The sequence below is a fragment of the Corvus kubaryi genome, unplaced genomic scaffold (genome assembly GCF_017639235.1).
Source record: "Corvus kubaryi isolate FWS band 111438036 unplaced genomic scaffold, C.kubaryi_AGA036_p1.0 134, whole genome shotgun sequence".
NCBI lineage: Eukaryota > Metazoa > Chordata > Aves > Passeriformes > Corvidae > Corvus > Corvus kubaryi.
Genome location: NW_024580668.1, coordinates 3,687,485 through 3,708,732, shown reverse-complemented (window position 1 = coordinate 3,708,732; position 21,248 = coordinate 3,687,485). Strand labels below are relative to the sequence as shown.

Sequence of the window (21,248 nt, the reverse complement as noted above, 5' to 3'; positions counted from 1 at the left end):
AGGAGATGTGCAGGATCCTACACCAAGGGGTACCTCAGAAAATGCACACAAGCAACTGGGACATGCATTTGAATATTAGTGGTAGCAGTAACAATATTGAGACTTCTGAGCACCTGGGCACAGTGTACATGAGTTTGGTTTTTTGGGCTCTTGCCAAGAATGTGCATTGCCAGTGAGTTTTTCATGCCCCTTGCTTACTTTTCTTCAGGTTCTTCCCTAATGCTACAGTTCCTCAGTTTGCATTGGTAATAACATGTCAGTGTTCTTTTCAAGATCTTGAAGGCACGCAGGGGACTGGAACCAACCAGCCAAAGCAATACTTGGTTGTTTCAGGACAACCAATGTGTACCTGAATGCACAGGCAGCCATAACCAAATCAGGCCTTTGCTCTACCTTAGTTCTGCTCTGAATCATCACCAAACAGTTTGCTGTGTGCATGCTCCTCTATGTACATTATGGTAGTATTTTATGGACTTTTTGTTTCTGGTAAGCAGTAGCTGACCAATTCTTTGAAAATAATCAGAGGTGCAGTGACAGTTCCACCGAAAGACATAGATCCTTCACATGTTCTCGAAGATGACCAGAAGCACCTATAAGTAAGAATGTTACTTAGAGAGAGGCATGGCTTAGGACTGGCTCTGTAGGGATCTTAACATGGACATTGCCTTGGGTCTTGCCCTTGTGTCAGTGTTTGCAATAAGACCCTGAGTAATTTGCCCGAGATCCCATAATGAGATAGCAGAATCAGAACTATGATTCGGGGGTTACTGAACTCTGATGCAGGATTTCCTCTGCTCCAGTTTTCTTTTTCTCTTCTGTGCTTCTCCAAATACAGAGTATCCAATCTCTTTGGAACTTTGCTTAACAGAAGTATGTCGATCAAAGACAACCCTTGGGACCTGGTACAGGAGTTTGAATGTATTAATTCATTAGCAGATTTGTATAAAAAAATTTTTACATTTAAGAATTCAAATGCTTAGGTTCAATCTGTAGTGTCTTAAAACCACTGAAAAGGTGACCTTCAGCTGACCCATGACTATACAAATTGACCCCAGAAGGAGCTGCAAACTGGCTTCATTGTGAAATTAATGGATTCCTCTTCTGTGATTGATATGGGGAAACAAACTGCAGATATAAAAAACATCTCTTTGGGAACTGCAACTTAATGATATCAGAATTGAATAAATGTATGCATAGTTCCAGGAATCTTCTAATGGAGCCTCTGGGCTTTGATTTTTACATCTGCTTTTCTGTAGTTTTGTAGCTCACCTCATGCACTAGCCATTCAGTATATATTTTCTATTGCTACAATAGTTTGCGCATTTATCTTTTAATGACAAAAGGCTCCCACCCTCTTCACTCCATTGGAAGTATTTGCGTAGCTGAGGGCCTGCACTGGTAAGGGAAGGCAGCTCTCCTCTAGAACAATACAGATTGCCAGGCCTGGAACACCAAAGAGAAGCAGTGAGACACTAAAATATTTCCAAATTCAGTCAGTTCTTTGTGGTAGGGATGAGAGGATTATTTGTAAAAACATGACAGCTAAATCAAAATGAACTATAAAAAAAAAATTACGATTATTTAATTTGTTGCAGTAGAGCAAATATTTCCTGGAAAGTTGTGGCAAAAGTACCATTAATAGAACACATAATACTCAGTAACCTAAGGGAGAGCTGGTTCACACTTTGAGAAACAGCTTTAGCAGAAATGATTAGTTAAGAAATGTGACTTGTAGTCTAATGGAATATCCATTATAAAAGGTAAAAGGGAAACTCTCACCTTCTCAAAGATTATTTCATTGTTAACATGCTGGCCCTTTAGTGTCTACATTATCTTGTCCATATAGGATTTTTCAAAAGAATATTTATGGGAAAAATGGAGTCTGAATGTCAAAGACTTCTAATCTTTATTGTTAAAGGGCTCGAACTTCAGTCAGTTCCATTTATGTTGCTTGAGACATTTGCAGGAAGCATGAGCCAAGGTATCCACTTACCAATGACCGATGATAGCACATGGTAAAGATATTTAGATCCCTGAAGTAACACAGAGGTGCACAAGAAGTTTTTAGACCTACATATCTACCTAATTTCTGAAAGTGGTGTGTTCAGGAAATGACCAGCACCTGGTCTGTTATGAAATGGATAAAGATCCTACTGAAATAAAATGAGGGAACTAATCCAGAAGACTTAGATAAGGGGAGGGGTGTTTGATGTGGACACTGGTACTACTCTAGGCTAAAACCCAGTAAGAGCCCAAGGCTTCAGAGAGGCGTTTCCCATGGCAAAACAGGAGCCAAGACTTGAATCTCATCCCAAATCTCTCTTGAAGCTCAGTTGTGCTACCAACAATCTGCATGGATCCTTCATCTGCAGAGATAGCTCTGAAGTGCACATCAAAGCACATCTGTCCTCTAAAGCACTGCTGAAAACCTTGGAAGTCAACCTACTCTTTAAAATGTACTTTTAAGCAAAGTTTGGAAGATACTACTGCAAGGTGAACAGAGAGTGCAATATGCTTTGTTTAACTTGCTTAGCATTTTAAATCTCTCAATCCTGACATTTCTTTGTAGCATAAAGCTCTCCAGATCAGGTTATATATTATGCACTGTAAAACTCTAGTAGTGAAAACAAACATTGTTTCCAGAGTCATCTGTTTGCAGTTTTCCTTAATTACTCTTCCAATAGATTTCAAGCTGTGGATTGAAAGATTTAATGTTCATATGGATACATTTTGTTCCTTTTCTAATGATAACTTTTAGTTACATTACTCAGCCTTAAGTCAGCCTGTATTTTACTTTTGTCAAGACAAACGATTTTGTCGACTTAAATCAAATTGTCATGATTGTCCTCAGCAATTTGTCACAGCAGAGTTATTTTTGTTTGACAGCTGGCTCCTAAAAACAGCATCTGAGTGCGTGTGAATGATGTTGGATGGTGCCAGTGGGGGATCAATGTAGGGATGACATAAAGGAGAAGGATCTACAGATGAACTTGGCTCCCAGATTTTACAAGAATTTTGGACGTAGAGAGAATCAAAATCCACAGAATGGTGTCCCCAGAAGCAGGCACAGCAACAAGGCACAGCCATTTATTGTAAAGCACGGGGAATGGGATGAGCTCTGCTCTGAGAATGGGAACAGTCACCCAGCTCTGGAGGAGGACATGGCCCCTTCCACTCCCAGCTTTGGTGCCCTCTCAGGCTCTCACCTGCAGACTCTGTGGCTTTCACAAGGCACAGCCAAGGAGAGGATGTGCAGTGGTGATGGAGACGTTGTTCCATGGCACTTCCTCTCTCCTGCTGATGAGTTTACCTGAGGGGCTTTGCTGTGAGCCCCAAGCTCCTTGTAATCCCTTCTGGGAACACAGGGAACAAAACTGGACTCTCTCTCACAGCCCTTTGCATGTGACAACTGCACTCATATCTCTTCTCTTCCCTCTCTGTTGAGGCTAAAACCATAAATTCTTCCAAGGCTCCTTTCTACATTGTTTTCTTTGCTTTTGATCATTTATTGTTTTTATTGCTATTAACAATACAAAACTGAACTTTCAGTACTGGGAATTAGAATGAGTGCTATGGAAATCTGGCAGAATTAGAGCAGACTTGAACATATATGGTTTTACATTGAATAGAGTAAGAACTGGAACTAATTTGTTGTTACAAAAGTAAAAGTACAAATGTCCTCAAAATAACATCCCAGAACAAGAGTGATTCTGAGGACACCTAACTACGTAATGTTACATGTTGAAAGGTGAAAGAGCATTTAATTCTAACTTTTGCAAATAGTCCTTTTATGATTTATCAGATTTTAAGTGTTGTTTCTTAATTAAAAACATATATTAGTTGTATATGAAGTTAATTCTCTGTATAATTTTTAAGGAGTTGTACTTCAAATTAGCTCAACACCTTCTAGTACAAATTAAAAATTAGGTAAACAGAGTCACTGAGGAATATTACTGCTGACATTTTATATAAACATGAAATTAGGTAAAAATTGTCTCATGGTTGTTAACTGTTCCCAGATGGAATAATGATAGTTCAAAGCCAGAATCCAGCACACAGAACTTTCAGGGAAATGCTGTGGTTTATAGTTTTATTTGGAAATATCTACAGTTAACTTTTCTTTCTTCTGAGCTTGATACAACATTATTTCTCACTTTCCTTCTTTTGCTGTATTCACAATGGACTGATTTTTACATTAACTGGTATATTGGCACCAGAGTCCCAAAAGCAAACCACTTGAAAGTGGAATTCATGTAGAAAAAATCGGGATTTTTCTTTCCTAAGGAGAAAATACAGCAGTAACACCTGTAGCCCACCACTCAAGGGCTAAATCTGCCTCCACGTCAAAGAAAGAACCCAGTTTGATTTTTTTTTTTTTTTGGTGAATGTTTAAAATAAATTGAAAGCGTGTGGGACTGGGGAAGGTGTGAATCCATCTTCAAATGCAACCTTTAAATCGAATTCACATGGGAGAACACAGTGGAATTCCAAACACAGACTGAGCAGTTCATGTAAAAGCCGGGTTGTACCCATTCAGGAGGCTCTGGAAGCTTGGTCAGCACTGGGATGTGTTTGGGATTGGAGCTGAAATCAGTGGACATTGTCCACAAAAGGAACTCTCAGGACAAATAACTGTTGCCTTGCTTGTCCCAGGATTAGGGGACAGATGAGGGTTACATTCATAGCAAAAGGGACACAAAACTGTAATGTCACTTTTTAGGCATAACTATTATCACTGAATTTGTTATCCTGTTTTCCTACTTAATTCCCAGACTGTCAGGAGAATTATTAAGCTCTTGAAGGCAGCGAGTTGTGTGACCTGGGTGTAGGCATTCAGGGGGGAAAACTTCCAGGTTTTGGTCATAAAGGAACATTAGGAACATTAAGCATTCTTCATAACAAAGCTTGATTCTTTTTTAAAACCCCAAAACTATACAATGTCTTTTAAGAAAGAATATGGGAATATAGTATGTAAAGTGGTTTTATACAATAAATAATCTGCTTTCTATAAATGTACAAAATCAGTTATACAGCAAGTAAGAAACGGAGACAAATGCAATAACTGAAAGATATATTTAATTTTATAACTGTAATAATTTATTTATGAAATATATCCACATATATATAAAATATATCATATGTTTTGGCAAAGACCTCCCTTTCTTGTTTCAAACAAAAACTATTACCACTGGTTTAAGCCCTAACTAAACATTTTTATTGTTGATTTCTTTTCACTTTTATTTTGGTCTCCATCTTTCTTCTTATAAAATATAATTTAACAACATGGGGTTAGAGTTTAACCTATGTGCCTTGGGGAAAGTCTGCAGGAAGGTCAGTCAACCCCCCCCCCCAAAATTTTAACATCACAAGTAAGGGATTTCCTCTCTTTTTAAATAATATAGAAAAGGATTTGCAAAAGTTGCTCTTTTTCCCTTGCTTACTCTTGCATCCTTGTAGCAAAAAAAAATCCATAATTTCTGAAGAAATTGTTTACTCTGAAAAATGTCCAGGGTTGGACTTACTCCTTATTGCCAAGTTTCCAGGTTATTTGGTGATGGTGCTTCAATGGAGAGATAAAGGTGGGATTTGCAGCACTGGCAAAGCCCAGGGGATGTGCTGTGGGCGTAGGGGCCTGGGACAGCAAATGGCCAGCACAGAAATTACTCTGATGGCATGAAGTTCCACTTTCCTACCCTGCATCTGTAGGAAAATTCTTTGGGATGAATCACTGAAGTTCTGTTCACCAACTACAGTGCATCCCTAAATAATCACTGTAAGTGTTTCTGAATGGAACTTCCAAGTGCAGGAATAATTTGTGCCTAAATTAGGTAATTTATTGAATACTCAACGTATACTCGTAACTTGCTATAGTTTATAATAATATTTATATTAGCCATTCATATTTATTCTGCATAGATACTGTCATTTAAACATCTGCCACAAAGTTACAATGATGATTCAGGCTTGCATACATTAACAAGAGAAATAATTTGTATCTGTTTATTCTTAATGAGAACTCATGTAGAGGCAATCTCCCTCTAACTCTCCACATTCTCCACTTGCAGCTAGCTGCCTGCACAGAGCTGTGGATGGATTCTTCAGACACAGAGCAAGCAGTAAGTGGAACAGTTTCTACTGTACTTGTTTAAATCACAGAGAGAAACGTTTCCTGAAGCTTTGCATTGCTGAAGTTTGGGTCTGCCTTTGAAGTTTTCCTCAATAGTGATACATTCCCTGCCAGGTTACATGATAAAGATTATCCTTTTCTGAGGCTCTCTCGAGGGAAGAAAAGCTTCTTCATACAGGTTCCCATGCCGTCAGAGTGGCACTGCTGAAACAGAAGTGTTGCCTACTGCTGAATTCTCCACTGGCATCACACTGAAGCATCAAGTTTGTCCATCTCAGGGGAGAGTTGTAGTTTAAGTTCTTGTTTCTGAGCTCCAGCAAATAAATGTTAAAGCTTTAAAGAAAACAAACAAACAAATACAGCCAAACTGCTGAATATTCAGCGCTAAGTCCCTGGTACCTGATGGAACTGTGGCTCCCCTCCTTGTTCATGTGTATGTACACAGAGTGAACTCTACACAGTTGCCCAATTAGCTCTGCTCAAATAGTCACAGCAATAAATTCAGCTTGGGGACTTCTAATCCAAGTGCCTCCCTTCATAGCAAAAAAACTGGGGTAATGGTGTGACTCTTTTAGAAGTGGCAATAATAGAAACTGGCTATTAGGTTACAGTAACCTCTTTATACCCAACATCAAAAGCACATTTACTTTTCCCTCCAAATGCTTCTTCCACAAAGGTTTTCCTGTTTCTTTGCCTTAACACTTCAACTTTTACTGGAGTACTGCACTGGGACGTGTAGCTTAATTTGTTGTAGTGCTAAATGAACAAAAACATGATAGACAGGAACAGCCCTTGCCCTAAAAAAAAAGCCAAAATATGTATTGGCTTATAGCCAAGTAATCCAACTTTTGAAGGAGTTACACCAACACAAGGAAGGTTGTAGCAGTTCTGTGTAAAGTTTATTTTAAAAATTAAATTAGGGAAAAAACCCCCAAACAACTCATGGGCCAAATTCTGTACTTATTTAGGAAGGAGTGATAATATTCAGTTGACAGAATTAAGGGTTCTGCAAGTACAAAGGACATTTATGGAAAGTTATTATTTCTTGTCAACATTAAGTATCTGTAACATACCTGATTGTTCAGAATACTCCAGACTCTGTGCTACTGAATGAAATTGTGTTCCTCTTCCCTGCATTGGTCTTTCTCCTCTGTCTTTTTCATTGATCCATGATTTCTGTAGAATAGAGATTGCCTAAGCTTGTCACTGTGTTCTCATCAATGTCCCCATTCATGAAATGATCATTTCAAGCTCTTTGTTAGACTACATAAAGCATTCATTTCAAAAGCACCACATCATAAAAAGAAACAGCAAAAAGAAAATTCCAAACAGTACTGGCTGGGTCTGGCCTCTTTCCTCCATTTATTAAACTCTGATGTGACATAGGAGTTTTCTTGCTTTTTTTCTTCCTGTTCACTCCCCCATCCCACTGAAGGGGGAAGTGAACAAGCATCAGTGTAAGTGTTTGGCTGCTGGCCAGGGTTAACCCACCACAACTGCAGAGGGGAATTTTATTTAAAATCAGTATCATTTAATCAGTTCCACTTGATAAATGCAACTTGATTAATTTATCTCCATGAATGAACTAATCATGTGGCCAGATTGCAGTGTTAGGGAAAGATACTCACCTTCTTCTGTCCTGCATTCTTCTGCAAAACTGCAAACACTGCTTGTCATGAGCATCTGAACAGGAACACCGGAATGAGGACTGGGAAGTACTTTGAGTCTGGCCTATAGACCTTTTGCCTCTAAAGCTGCCTCTGTAGTTAGACAGTCCATATGGCACAGTCCTCCTGTTGTGAGAATCACAAGTATTGTGTATTTTAGGAAACAATTAAAATTATGTTCTATGTCTTTTCTATTTTAGTGAAGAGATCTGTGGATGGAAAGCAATAAATTGTAGCAGAAAAATCAAACCCTATGCTCATGTAACTTCTGCTCTATCAACTCAGGCTTTCACCAAGTTACAAATTAGCTGACAGTCAGCTCTACTGGCAGGATTAATTGGCAACTACACTGTCAAAAAAAATTTGGAATACCTAAGAGGTGATGCAAATACATCCCCAGGTTATTGTTTATTTTACTCCTTATTCCTGGGTCGTGTTGGTTTCCCCACTCAATGCACAAAATTTATTACATTCAGTGCTATGGCTGGTCTAAAGTGACAGGAGCTGTGCTGATTTCACCAGATCAATAACATTGTGTAGTTGTCATGTAGTTCATGGTTCTGGTCCTGATTTGCCATTAATTTTATCATCAAGAAATGGAGAAAACTGTCAGCATGATTCATTTACAGCATCATGTTTGGAACATGACCCCTGGAATTACAAGTATGAGAAACTGCTAGATAATCCTCCCTGTATGGCTCTACCTTTCTGTGAGAGATCCTATTCTGTACTGCAGCACACCAAGAAATAGTAGGAGGTACCTCTCTTTATTTCCCTGTATGATTTGCTCTTTAATGGGTTATAGTCAATATTATTATCAGAAAAGGACATGGTTCATCACTGCCTGCTAACATCCCCAAAAAGAATTGGATAGTTTGGATTGATGTCATAAATTGCTCTCCTCCAAGTTGTTAAAGAATCTCAATCAACAGCAGCTGTACTCCCCATGAAACTTCTGGAGTCTCATAAAAGTTCCTGAGGACTTGAGGGATGGGCTAAGCAAGCCACAAATCCACAAAAATTAAAAATCTGAAGAGAATCTCACATTCAAAAATGAGAACGAGGCGAGGAGTGAAAAAAAAAAAAAAAAAAAGGCAGGGAAGAGGAAACCAGAGTCAATCTAGAAAGGTTACAGAAAGGTTACAGAACAAAGCCTGAATAATGAGTCTGGAACCACTACCTTCACATAGTTCTGCTTCTTTCATTTGCTTTCATAAAAACATCATTAGGCTGCTAATGGGAAAGCTGCAAACTTTCCATTTTCCCACACACATGGTGGGCTGAAAGGTTCAGAAACATTATTTTCCTAATCTCTGCAATATTTTTGATGCAGCATCAGTACAGTTGATGCAAATCATTTATTCAAAGCCTCTGCACTCACAGCACATTTGTAACAGTGCACCTTGTCTTTCACAGCCTGAACCTATCAGAGTTAAACTGATCATAAAATCATCCTGAGAGAAAGTCACAAGCAGTATTTCTGTGTTCAGAGCCCAGGAGATGGTTTTTCTCCAGAAGATCCTGGTCTGTCTCCATGCAGAAACTGTTCCTTATTTCCACCACTTTACTCCTATGCTGGGACACTGGGAGAGACCAAGAATACCCATATTTGTCTTAAAAGACTTTGGGATTTGATTTTGGCCTCCGTTCTCAAACCATCATTTAAAAAGCTTTTTGTTGTCTTTAGGATTAGGAACAAGTCTCATTTTATAATTTAAGAGTATTAATAATTCTATACTGACATCTGCTTTAGAATAATGTGAAATGGCTAATGTAGGGAACTTCTGACATAAATAATTGCTCCATAGTCGTATATTTTACACATTCATGTTCTTTATGAAGTAAGAACTGGTATTTAGAGGCAGGAGCAAGGGAAAGTTCCTTTATTTTTAACAGCGGCAAACCCTCTATGAAAACTGTCTGGTAAAATTCTGTTATTTAACTTCCTGCTCAAACTGAGACTGAAATGGAAAGATGAATTTTGTGGGTTTTAGACAAACGTGAGAGCCCTGTTTAATGACAGATAGTTTGTCAAGGCATAAAGAAGCTTCTTGTAGCTTTTGCAGACATCATCCTACATTATGCTAACGAGACATAAAATACTGTCATATGTTATTCTCATTATTTAAAGTGATTTCTTGTTCAAAAGTGCACTCTTTCAGAATATGATACTGGGCTTTTTTACTCTAATTCTCTAAACCAAAAGCTCTGTGGGACTGTGTTGCAGTTTGCCCTGTGTCAGAGGCTCTGCCTGAACAGCCAGAGAGAAAGAAGGGCATGAGTTTTATTCTTAATTGCTGCAATTTGAAAATTAATGGACCAACAGAATTGTCATCAACTTTCAATATTACCTTAATCCAGCACTATGTGAACTACAGTGATTGAGGAACGGGCCCATTACCAATCTGCTGCCTTTCCTGAGACAGTAAATTCCAGCAAACAGAGAGGAGTGGAGAACATAATTACAATTATGAGTGATAAGAGCCATGAATCACAGCCTTAAGCAAAGGAGGAAATTGGTCTTTTAGATACTCCTTCTGATCTTTCTAATGAAGTACTTTATGCTTCATAGCTTAGAAAAGTATTCAAGGCTACCTCATTGTCAGTGGACCAGAAATATGTGCCAATGCAACTACATTTTCAAGTATTTCAAGTTTCAAAGAATTTTAACCAGAATATTGAAGTTTTGTGTAAGGTAATGTGCAGATTTTCCAATCAGATAGAAATACAATAATACTCCCAATTTGCCTGGTTTTGGTTTCTAATCCAAAAATTCAAACCCAAACCAGATACACTTCAATAGCAATCCAAAGTCTTTCTGACAATAATCACAAAGAGCTTGATTACTTGAATATATACAGGGCACTCTATGTCCCCTCAGTGAAGATGAAAATCAGCTGGAGTAGAGCAGAGACAGAATTGTGGGGATCCTGAATTACCAGTTCCTTACACTGTGTTTCTTGTGGTTATGACCCAGTCCCTGGCCAAAGTACTGGCTAGGAGCCATTTACTAATCTTTTGGAAATTTCTCTGCAGCATCCACAGGTTTTTAATTAATTTATTTTTTTAAGGCTTACATTTCACAAGAAAATTTGAATTCCTGACCTTTAACTCAGTATGCAGCATTTCTTCCTCTAGGAGAATAAAATTCTCCTGAAGTAAACTAATATGGGTTTCAGTATATTTAAAGCTAAGGTGTGCTGTGAGTCCTTAATGCCTTTCTTCTCTAAAAAGTAGAGAATAAGCAAACCTAGACATTTCTGAATCAGGCCTTCCAAGGTACTACTTTGAACTGGTATCTGATTTGCAACATCCAAATCCGTGATTTCTCAGGAATTACTCTCTTTTGGGGGGTTCACTATGATTACTCCAGCCAGACAGTGGTTGCATAAAAGTCTGCATGCTCAGTTTTTAAGCTTTTTCTAACAGAGGCAAGGTCTGAGTTCAAGGAAATAGTTTATTCTTCAGTATAAGCTATGTGTTCTTTACTCTCTATGAAAAAACAAACAGAAAAAAAACAAAACCAGAAAAACAAAAAAAACCAAACTAGCACAACTCTCCAGTACTTGCAATTATTCCATGTGTTGTAATTATGCTTAGTCAGTGCAACAGATAATTAACCAAAGATAATCCTATGTGTCACAGAGCAGCACAAAACTAATGAAAGCACAGTGTGTTCTTGTCAGATTGTATATGAGATGCTGAAATAACCGAGATTATTTCTGTACTTTGTGTCCACAAAACACAAACATAAAAGCTCTCCCCCTAAAAGCCAGCTAGCTCTTGGTGCAAGGTTTTGCCATTAAATTAAATAAATAAGCTTTTTTTTTGTTGAAAAAAGACAAGAAGTACCAAGTAATTGCTACCAGGTGATTGTTCCACTGAACAGCCATTTTGAACCAGTGAAAATTTTTCACAGAAGAAAACTGCCTATTGAAGGATTAATGCCTTCAGGTTGAATTGGAAAGGATGATTTGCCTGAGTCCTGCTGTCCCCCACTCACAGTTAATGCTCAGCATTCAGGCAGACAAATCCAATTGGTTTATTTTAATTTTTATAACATGTGGCTGAGTTTCTCATGCTATGTTATAATGGACCTATGAGCCACTGTTATTTTCTACTTTCCCAACCACTTAAACACAGTAGATACCTCCAGGGCACTGGCGAGTTTCAGCCAAAACAAAGGGATGAGGGGGTTGCAGCAATCATCTTAGATGCTGTGATTTCAGTATTCAGCAATATATTTTCTGGCACATACCCAGGCCAGCAAGGCTCCCAACAGTCTCCAGTGTTTTCAGACAATCCCAAAAATATGTGAGATCCCTGTAAGGACCACTGAGAGCAAAGAACACAGAAAGGAAGCAAAATTTACCATCCTCCAAATGAGACAAAATGTCTCCAGAACCAAGGATGATGCCTGGGGGAAATAACAGATATTTCTGTGTATATTTTTGTATAAAGGCACTGCAGTAGCACTGTGTAGCTTTATAGATGAAGAGATTATTGGCTGCTCTGGAAGTTGGTTCCAGCTCTTCCTGTAATAGGTGTGGTTTTTTAAGAGTTCACAATAGAGGTACCTCCCCTATTAACCCATCCTTATCATTATTTAAGGAGTAAATGCCTGACTGGATGGTTTGGTCATCCTGACCACATCCTCAGAAGCTGCACTTTTTTCTGAGTAACATTTTGCAGTTAATATTATTTTCAGATGAAACAACTTTTATCCTTTATAGCCACACCTTTCTTTTCCACATCCTCAATTTAGTAGTAGTCAGTGCTCCTAGATACCTGCCCAGCTCCTATTATACAAAAAGATACACCTCCATGACCGTGCTATCTTATCCTTTAATTAATACTTGCTAATTCATGAGGATGCCAATTAGTTTTAGTCCATTAGTTACAGCTAACTTAGGTAATAAGCCAAGGATTGCACACATCTGCTTCATCATCCAGGTTCACTGACCACGTGAGTTCTTTGATTTTCCTCCCCCTGGGGCTTCTTGGTCCCAAGTCAGGCACTGTGAGAATCTGGGGGCTTTTTATCACTCTCCATCCTCCTCCTGTAGCTGTCTAAGGGATGTTACAGGTTTTGTTTCTCAAATATGATGAGAACAATACCTGAGTTGTTGAGTGAAAAGCTGGGGTGTATTTCTTGAGGTAAACAATATGAAGCAAGCCTGGAGGGGGTGTCCATTAACACCCCAAATCCCCAGAGAGGCTGGGTAGAGCTCACCTGACTTAATAAACTGAGCCAGTGTTTCACAGAAATACCTCTCTCAAAACAACTCTCAGCATCTCCTTTAGTACCTCGTATCAATCCCAGTCTGCTCCCAGTCCTGTGGCAAGATACACGATCATTAGTTTAAAGAAATAAGTAAACTTTGGAGCAGCATCTTCTGTCTGCCAGGCCCAAACTCCCATTATTCCTTTTCTCCCCCTGACCGGCAGTCAATATTATTAGTTAGTGGTTCTTACTACTTACCAGTGGTGCGAAACCACTGAGGTAAATCCCAAAAGGGAGAGTAGCTGGGAAATATGGATGAAAGGAATCAAATTAAGATTTTTTTCAAGCTAAAATTCAGAGTAAAGCAGTGCACACAAGGAACACACACTAATGCATGTTCCTACCTCTCTCTACAGAGCCTGTGTAGTTCAAAATCCACCGCTGGTTTTAAAACAAATAAAACAAAAACCTGGGGGAAAATAAATGCGTGGTGTTAAAATGTAAGACTGGTGAAAGTGACTGTGGTTTGACAGCCTTCAAGAGTGTTTACTCTTAGAATTAGGCCAGCAGGAGCAGCAGTAGTGAAATTTCAAAGCCCTGGCTATCAGCGTGTCTCATCCCTGACCTCCTCTTCTCAGGGCCATCTCCTGCAGGGATGTGGGATTGTAACTGCAGAGCCAAATCATTTCCAGTCTTTCCGAGAGACTGCTGTAAAACATCAGTCCTGGGAGTACTGTCAGTAAGCTCAGAGGAGATATTCTACTTCTAGACTGAGGAGGGCATGCAAGCTGTGCACACTTCAGACAGTGAGCGACTGAAAGTCTGAAGGCAGAACACAATTTAAATATGCAAGAATACCTCTTTGAATAGAGAAGCCTAAAATCAAATCAGTTTGTCCACAATAAAACATAACAATTACAGCAGGAGCCTGTTACTTTGTTCAGTAAATCAGTTTGAAATATTCTTCATTTGAAATGAAGACTTCGCAAGACAAAAAGATTGCATGTGAACACGTGAACAGTAAAGACTGCAAAATCAGGGCAAGCTTCATTCAGAAAAATAAATCAATTCAACAAAGATTCATCACTTCAGTTTTGGCACTTGGTTCTGATGGTTAACCATTTGCACTGTTCAGCTGACAGATCAGCTTCCTTACTTGAGCTTTCTGGCTGGCAGCCACTGTTTTATCATCAAGCCTTTGGCTAGCAGGGATTTTCAATCTGATCTAGAGTTTATAACCACCTGTTTAATTGTTTTGCTGAACAAGAGACCTTTAGCTGTGTACTTTTATTTCCAGTTAAATACAGGACACCATCTACATTTATTTATTGATGAATATAATTATCCAGAATTGGGGTAATTATAATAATTTAGAACATCACTTAACGTCCATAAGGATTAAAAGCATCTTAAATTTTGTTATGTGGGCTTCTGTTCAACAAAACTCAATCACCAAAGAGATGCAGGTAACAAAAAGATGTTATGAAGGAAAAGTTGGCCAGCAGAACACGCTGTTAGAGCAGAATAACCGCTGGGTTGTATTAAGTCTTATCTTTTGTAACACCATCCCAAGACATCATCTGTGTGTGTAAGTAAAACTGTGAGTGAAGTGATGATAGGGTACAAATTGTTTCCATTCTAAGATGACTTTCTGATGGCAACCTAAGTCAGTAATGAGCAAAGATCATTAACTTGTAACTGTTGGAGAGCTGGGTGCAGGTGGGATCTGCTCAGTCTGTTTAGCTCCTGACAAACCCATTTGTCATCACTTACAGCAATGACCACAAGAATTTAAGTGTTTGAAAAGGCTTTCCCACTCCAGCCAGTGGTCACCTGAGGTCAGGAAAACACATTTCTATTGGGAACTATCTGGAGCTAACTTGTTGCTAAGGATTATATGACTTGCATGAGCCACAAAAATAAATATTAGAGTGACAAAACATCAGATCCTTCCAATGTCCCCATGTGCTCACCATGGAGCACTCACCAGTCCTCTGGTCCTGAGTCCTCTGTTAAGTACAGAGGACCAGAGCAGCAATGCAGTGTTAGATCAAAATCTGCCTTTCACTTTGTCCATCCAATTTTCCTGATTCAGAAATTCATGTAATTGGGAGACAGAACTCTAAGATCATCATGTAAGTGGGTCTTTACAGTGTGGTCACAGAATTTCATTCAGTTACTCCTCTTTTGAACATAATAACAAATACCAAAAGGACATGTCATTTAGGAAAAAAAAAACCCCACCACTTTTGGTTTGATTTAGACCCTTCAAAAGAAATGTTCTTATTTTTGGTGCTTAGCTTGAGTGATGAATTCTCCTTTGGAAACACCTGGATTGTTGGCATAAATTCTCATTACACTTTTATTTTAGAATTGAAGACCACTTGAGTATCTGGTATTTTGCCCGTATGATACTAACACTTTCTTAGGAGTTGTCACCTTTTAATCTATCACTCATCATTCTGAGCATTGATAAAGCTTCACACCACAACATTAGCATTATCAATTGAACTGTTATTAATTAACTGTTATTATTGCTGTTGGATGCACAACCTCAGTTCATGTTGAAATATAGGACCCCTCTGAAGAAGTGCAGATCTAAAAGTAGTCTTGCTCATATTTTTTTGCTTGCCTATATTTTCTTCTTTAACTTAAAAAATTAAGCACCAAGCTGGGTCTGTATTACATCAGTGGGTACTGTTTAAAAGACACTTCATTCTTTAAAATGTGTCTGTAACTATAGCTCAAGATAAGCATAATTAATCACTTGACCAAAAAAAAATACATTGCAAATTAATTCCTGGCTAATCAGTCTTATCAGTGAGAAGAGTTTACCAGCTTTTAATTACCTTTGTTACACAACGTTTGTCTACACCACATAATTGCATTATTCTGTTCTGACTTACCTGCCTTTCTTTAGGTCATCTTCTTTTCCACTTTCCCACTGTTCCCAGAATGAAAGACTCACTATATCAAAACAACACTGATGCTCTTCGTGGTCTGGACTAACAGCAGTGGTTCATAGTCAAGTATAAAGCAATACTCGAAACATGTGTGCAGAGATAATTTCTCATCTAATTGGCAAAAGCTGCAGGGAGTCAGAGGCTCCACATTCTGCAATTTTGGGCTTTTCTACAACTGCCACCCTGCTGATCTAAGTGGTTTCTCAGCAGGGATAGAAATAGACCTCCTATTGTCACTCTGCCTCCAACAGCTTCAATAAAAACTTTAACTGCTTTTCCAGAAAAGGAGGAGAGGCCATGACCGAGATTTGTTTTGAATATATTACAAGAATGCTTAACAGCTTCTGTTGGGAAAAGCAGAAGAAACCAGAGGAGGAATTAAAGTTTGTCTTTAAAGTGTAGAGGTATGAGTAGCCTGAAAACAGAAAGTACTGAGGAATTTTTGTGGGGAACAAGAAATGATAAAGTGAAATAAATAAGTTAGGGGGAGATGGAAGGAAGGACAATTGTAGCATTTGATGTAAGGGGGAAAAAAAGTAAATAAGCAAGAAAAATATGAGAATCAACAGATGTCAGGAAAACTTCTCCAAACTTTAACACCAACTTTCTGGCCTCTCACTGTGTGTATGATTCTCCAAGTTGTGTTGGATCCAAATTTTTAGTAAATATAAAAACTTTCCACAACATGTGTACAAGAACAATGTAAAAGCCCCATTTACAAACAGCCAGCCCGTACACATCTAATGGTTACTTCTATTTCAAAGAAGTACTGTAACTTGCTCGGGATATTAAATTGCCCAAGCAGGCCTGGTTCCTTCCATTCACATCCAGAAGAACCTTTTGACTTCCTGAGACATTATTCCAAGTCAGTCATGAGAGCAGGATTAGTGCCTGTTCATGGCACATGGAATCTTAAATCCTGCTTCTCTTGCACTGAAATGGTCCAAAATGTCCAATACACTTAATTTAATGTTTACCTCTGCCCTGGGAGCATTCCTAGGAAGAATCCTGGGATTTTTGAAAATCACAACTGTGCTGTTTCAGCGAGAGATTTGTACCTCTGCCACCTGTCCATGGAGCAGGACAGCAATGCTCAGTTCAGACAGAGTCCAGGAAATTCAGTCCCTACTGGACTAATTCCAGACTAATTTCACCATCATCCATCCACTCTTTGTCAACCCAGAGGGCTCCCAGCATCCTGATTCTCCCAGTTCCAACAGCGTTGTTACATTATACAAGTTCATGTCTTTGGAGAGCAGTAGCTAAAATGTATCATTCTTTGTGAATATTTAATATTGAAATTGAATGTATGCATAGAAATGTCCCATCACATGGCACAAAAATTATAAAAAGGGAATTTCCTAGTCCTCACATTAAATAATTTCAGGTTAACCTATAACCAGCAGGGGTTATATTTTATGTACAACTGACTTCAGTTAAGAAAGCAAAGACTTAGAATCCCAGCTGTTTAATATTTGGATTATTATACAGACTTCGTTGCTAATTCTACAGGTATCATGAAAATGTTATATACCTCTACTTCTATTTTCTTTTTTTTCTTTTTTTAATAATATTTGCACAAAGCTTTCATGTAGGAAAATTCTCCACATCACTGAATTAATGCACACTAAATAATTTTGTCATTGGAATGACAATTCTAAGTCCTGTAGACTTAAAACAGGATATCCTAAAAAAAAAAAAAAAAAAAAAAGAGGAAAGAGGAGTGAGTGTTTAAAATTAGCAGAAGTCTATTTATTCAGTGAGTAGGGGAAAAGGAATGTCATTCCCCCATTTTCACTGGTGAGCTCTGACTTAAATTTACTGAGTCATAAATATTTGGCTAAAATAACCCTAAGTAATCCTGGGGTGGATTAGTGCAGGTATGGAACTAGAAGAATTGAATGACTTGTGTGAACGTGATACTTACAGGTTGGTAGAAGTTCAAAAGACGTCATCAGACATGGCCTCTAGCCAGGACACACACGTGAATTTACAAATTAAGTGCCCTAACCCCCATTTGACTTAACCTATTTTACTGCTACTTTCTATTTTTCTACTCCTTTTGTTATTTTAATCTCATTAAAAGCTTTGCAATCAATTCAAACGCAGGCCTGATTCATTACAACTGTTCCCAAACTGTAGTCACTGGAGTATTTGGTGGTATGTGTAGAAGTTCACATCACAGAGTCTGAAGAACTTTAATTCTTGAAGTCATTTGTTTTCAGGTCCATCTGATCTCCTGATTATTTTTTTACTGAACTGATATCTGTGGTTGCTACAGGAACCTATTAGCCTGTGAGAATCTTTACAAATCTGAATTCTGTTTGGGTTAGTCAGCGAGACAGGATACATACAGTAGTGTAGGAAAAGGAGGCCTCTAACCTTTAGGATGTAGGCAAAGTGTCACTTTTCCTGGATGCTTTCTTCCCACTAAGCACTGTCAGTACAGACAGCAGAGTAGCTTTTCTGCACGTGTGTTCCACCCCCACCGCCCTGTGTGGAGCTCAGAACTTCCAATCCAGGGGAAATGGCTTCAAAATTTGTTTTTATTACGAGTTGAAACAAAAGCTTGTGTTTCCGTAGAGCACAGTTGAAAAAGACTTTCTTTTGTAACAACTTAAAATCTGGCATATTGAATTTTTCAAACATTATCTTAACGTCTCGGTATTTTCCCATATTAATTTGTACCAAAACTAGTATAGTTGCACGCACACACACTGTTCTTGCTTTCCCAGCGGGTGAGTTGTTAGAAACAGATTTCTCATGCGGAATCGCCGCTTTTCCCTCCTGTCCCCCATGCCCGGCACACCGCGGTCCCTGTCCCGGTGTCGGCGGCCCCCGGGCCGGGCAGGTGCCGGGACAGCGGCGCTCCGGGGGCCGGGGGGGCTGCGCTGGGCTCCCCCCGTCCCGCCCTGACCCGGCGGGGGCGGCCCCGCCTCCGGCTCCCCCCGCCCGCGCTGTCCCCGCGGGGTCCCCGGGGCTCCCCCGCCCGCCGCCCGCCCGCCATTTCCCGCACTCACTCGGGGGTGTTGATCCAGATGATGTCGAGGTGGCAGTAGTACACGCACTCCTTGTCCTTGTAGGTGTAGCAAGTGCAGCGCCGGGCCCGGTGCCGCAGCGCTCCGCCGTCCCCCCTGGCCTCGTCGCGCTCGCGGTGTCCCGGGCCGGCCGCCGGCAGCGCGGAGCGGGGCCGGGGCAGCGCGGACCCTGCAACAGCCGCGCTCAGCTTCCAGCAGCTCCCAGCGCCCCAACCCCGCACAGCCCCCGCCCGCAGCCCCCCCGGGCCGGGCCCGACCCATCCCCGCTCCCTGCGGAGTCCCGGGGCGCCGGGAGCACCGTTATGTTTGTGTCCGCCCCGGCTGCAGCGCCAGCCCGGTGTGTTCGGGTTAAACCTACGGACGGCCAAAGGATGCCTTTGGCGTCTGGTTCTTTACCGCGCACCGGAGTGGGCTGTTGCTTACAGCCTTTTGGAAGGAGAGGGGAGAAAAAAAAAAAAAAAAGGCAATAAAAAAAAAACCTACCCAGCCTTTCTTTGTGTGCATGCGTGGAAGTAGGCAAAGAAAGAAATTCACGTTACCTGCAGTTGACGTAATCGTAAGTCCAAAGAGGAACAATAAACCCAGCTCCATTAAACCCAAATTGCACGCTGGTTAACTGCAGGCAGAGGTGAACTGCAGGCGCGACTGAACCGTTCCAGGAGAGATCACTTCAGGCTGGAGGCAGGGAATATCCCTGGGCTGGCGGCACTCGCTGCTCCCGGGAGTTAGTTCCCACACGGAGGTGTGATTAGCACTTCTCCCTCGCAGTTATTTTCCTCCAGTGCAGACTTAGTCCTGAAGAGGAGAGTGTTGTCAAAAGAAGGGAAGATCCATCGCTTGGCTTTTCCCACACACACCTCCCACCCCACCCCCAAATCTGATCAGCAACCGGAGCTGCTGTTTTCCAGCTGCAGACGCCTCCCACCCGCCGACAGCTGCCGGCCTCCCCCGGGGCGAGGGCCGGGGGCGGGGGCGGGCACGGCCCCGCACCGCCCCCGCTTCCCCCCGGCAGGTAGAAGCAGGGATAGGGCAGCACATCCTCCCGGGAACGCCAGGGGAGGCACAGTCTGGTGAGCTGCTCATGCTGCCCTTAGTTCATCGCTTTTAAATGACCTGGTCTTGTGGTCTTGTTGCTCCGTGTCTGATTCCAGGAGGAATCGCTTGTGTGGTAATAATGCAGCTTTTTGATTCAAAGCTGGGCTACAGATTTGAGAGTCGTTCGGGCTTTTCCCCCCCCCCTCCCCCAAGACTCTGAGACTCTGCCACTGATTTCCCTGGGTGAAATTGTCACTAATTTATTAATACTTTCTTTTCCCCCTTTACTTATGAGCACCTCTTTGCAGGCAAACCCACCTAGAGTGCAACACTTAAGACAAATTTCATGTTGTGTGAAATACCTGATAGCTAAGCATAGAAGAACACTCCTGCCTGTGGCCCCGTTTTTTATCATAGTATCAGCTATTAAGCGATAATAGGTAAGGGTTTCAGGCAATTGGCTATATCTTTTCCTACAGTAGTATGTGTAGTATATCCTCTTATGGGAAACACATGCTATAGAGAGCACACGGAGAAAGGTCGCACACTTAATTGTGGATATTTTAAATAAAAATGTAATGTTTCACTTAAGAATGTTTCAGTACTAACAGAAAGAGCTGTAGCCAAAATTTCTTTTATGTATCATACCAATTTAACATATTCACTAAAATCTGGTTTGTGAGTAGAAAACTGGTTGGAGGATCACCCATGAGATATCCAAGTGAGGAACACTGTTCTCTACTGCCTTGCATTCTTCTCCAGCCCTGCCCCCAACTCCAGCTTCTGGTGTGGACTATCCAGTAACACTTGCAAAAAAACCTCATTAAGATGTCATGTTTTGTCAGCTTGTCAAGCCTTGCCTTTTGTCAGTGCCTGAAGATTGAGAGTTTTGTAGTTGACCATATTCCCAGCTGGTCACAAGAGCACGATCGTCATCAGGCAGGGCAATCGCCAGAAAGTTCAATTTCTCAGGTTTTGTTGAGCCCACAGCTCTCTGTGGAAATTTAAATTGCTTTTGTTTCACACAATTTGTGCAAATGACATGATGTTCTGATAACTAATACAGGGGGCAACAGAACCCCTGTAATGTACTGAATTCAGCAGTGTATTGAAGTTCATGCTTGAGCTGGGAAGGAAGTGCTTGCTTACCTTTAGGGATGAGGAACTGCAGTGACCTGAATGTTTGTACCCTTT

At 40.5% G+C, this 21,248-nt stretch overlaps 1 protein-coding gene across 1 annotated transcript; it reads right to left on the bottom strand.

Annotated features, from left to right (window-relative positions):
* Nucleotides 1-5,070: 5,070 nt before the first annotated feature.
* EDN3 (endothelin 3) lies at nt 5,071-19,924 on the bottom strand. Its single transcript, XM_042045811.1, has 5 exons — nt 19,559-19,924; nt 19,002-19,188; nt 7,756-7,920; nt 7,201-7,303; nt 5,071-6,460 (listed from the first exon to the last, which is right to left on the bottom strand). Exons 1-4 carry the CDS (start codon nt 19,608-19,610, stop codon nt 7,231-7,233), a joined length of 477 nt encoding a protein of 158 aa, XP_041901745.1. The 5' UTR covers nt 19,611-19,924; the 3' UTR covers nt 5,071-6,460; nt 7,201-7,230.
* Between the last annotated feature and the right edge of the window lie 1,324 nt (nt 19,925-21,248).

Bases quoted from the DNA above. Each gene is read 5' to 3' on its own strand.
- EDN3 (XM_042045811.1), bottom strand. From the start codon at position 19,610: ATGGAGCTGGGTTTATTGTTCCTCTTTGGACTTACGATTACGTCAACT. The intron at 19,189-19,558 runs GTAACGTGAATT...CGGCTGTTGCAG, and splicing joins TACGATTACGTCAACTGCAG to GGTCCGCGCTGCCCCGGCCC. The intron at 7,921-19,001 runs GTGAGTGCGGGA...TTCTCACAACAG, and splicing joins ATCTGGATCAACACCCCCGA to GAGGACTGTGCCATATGGAC.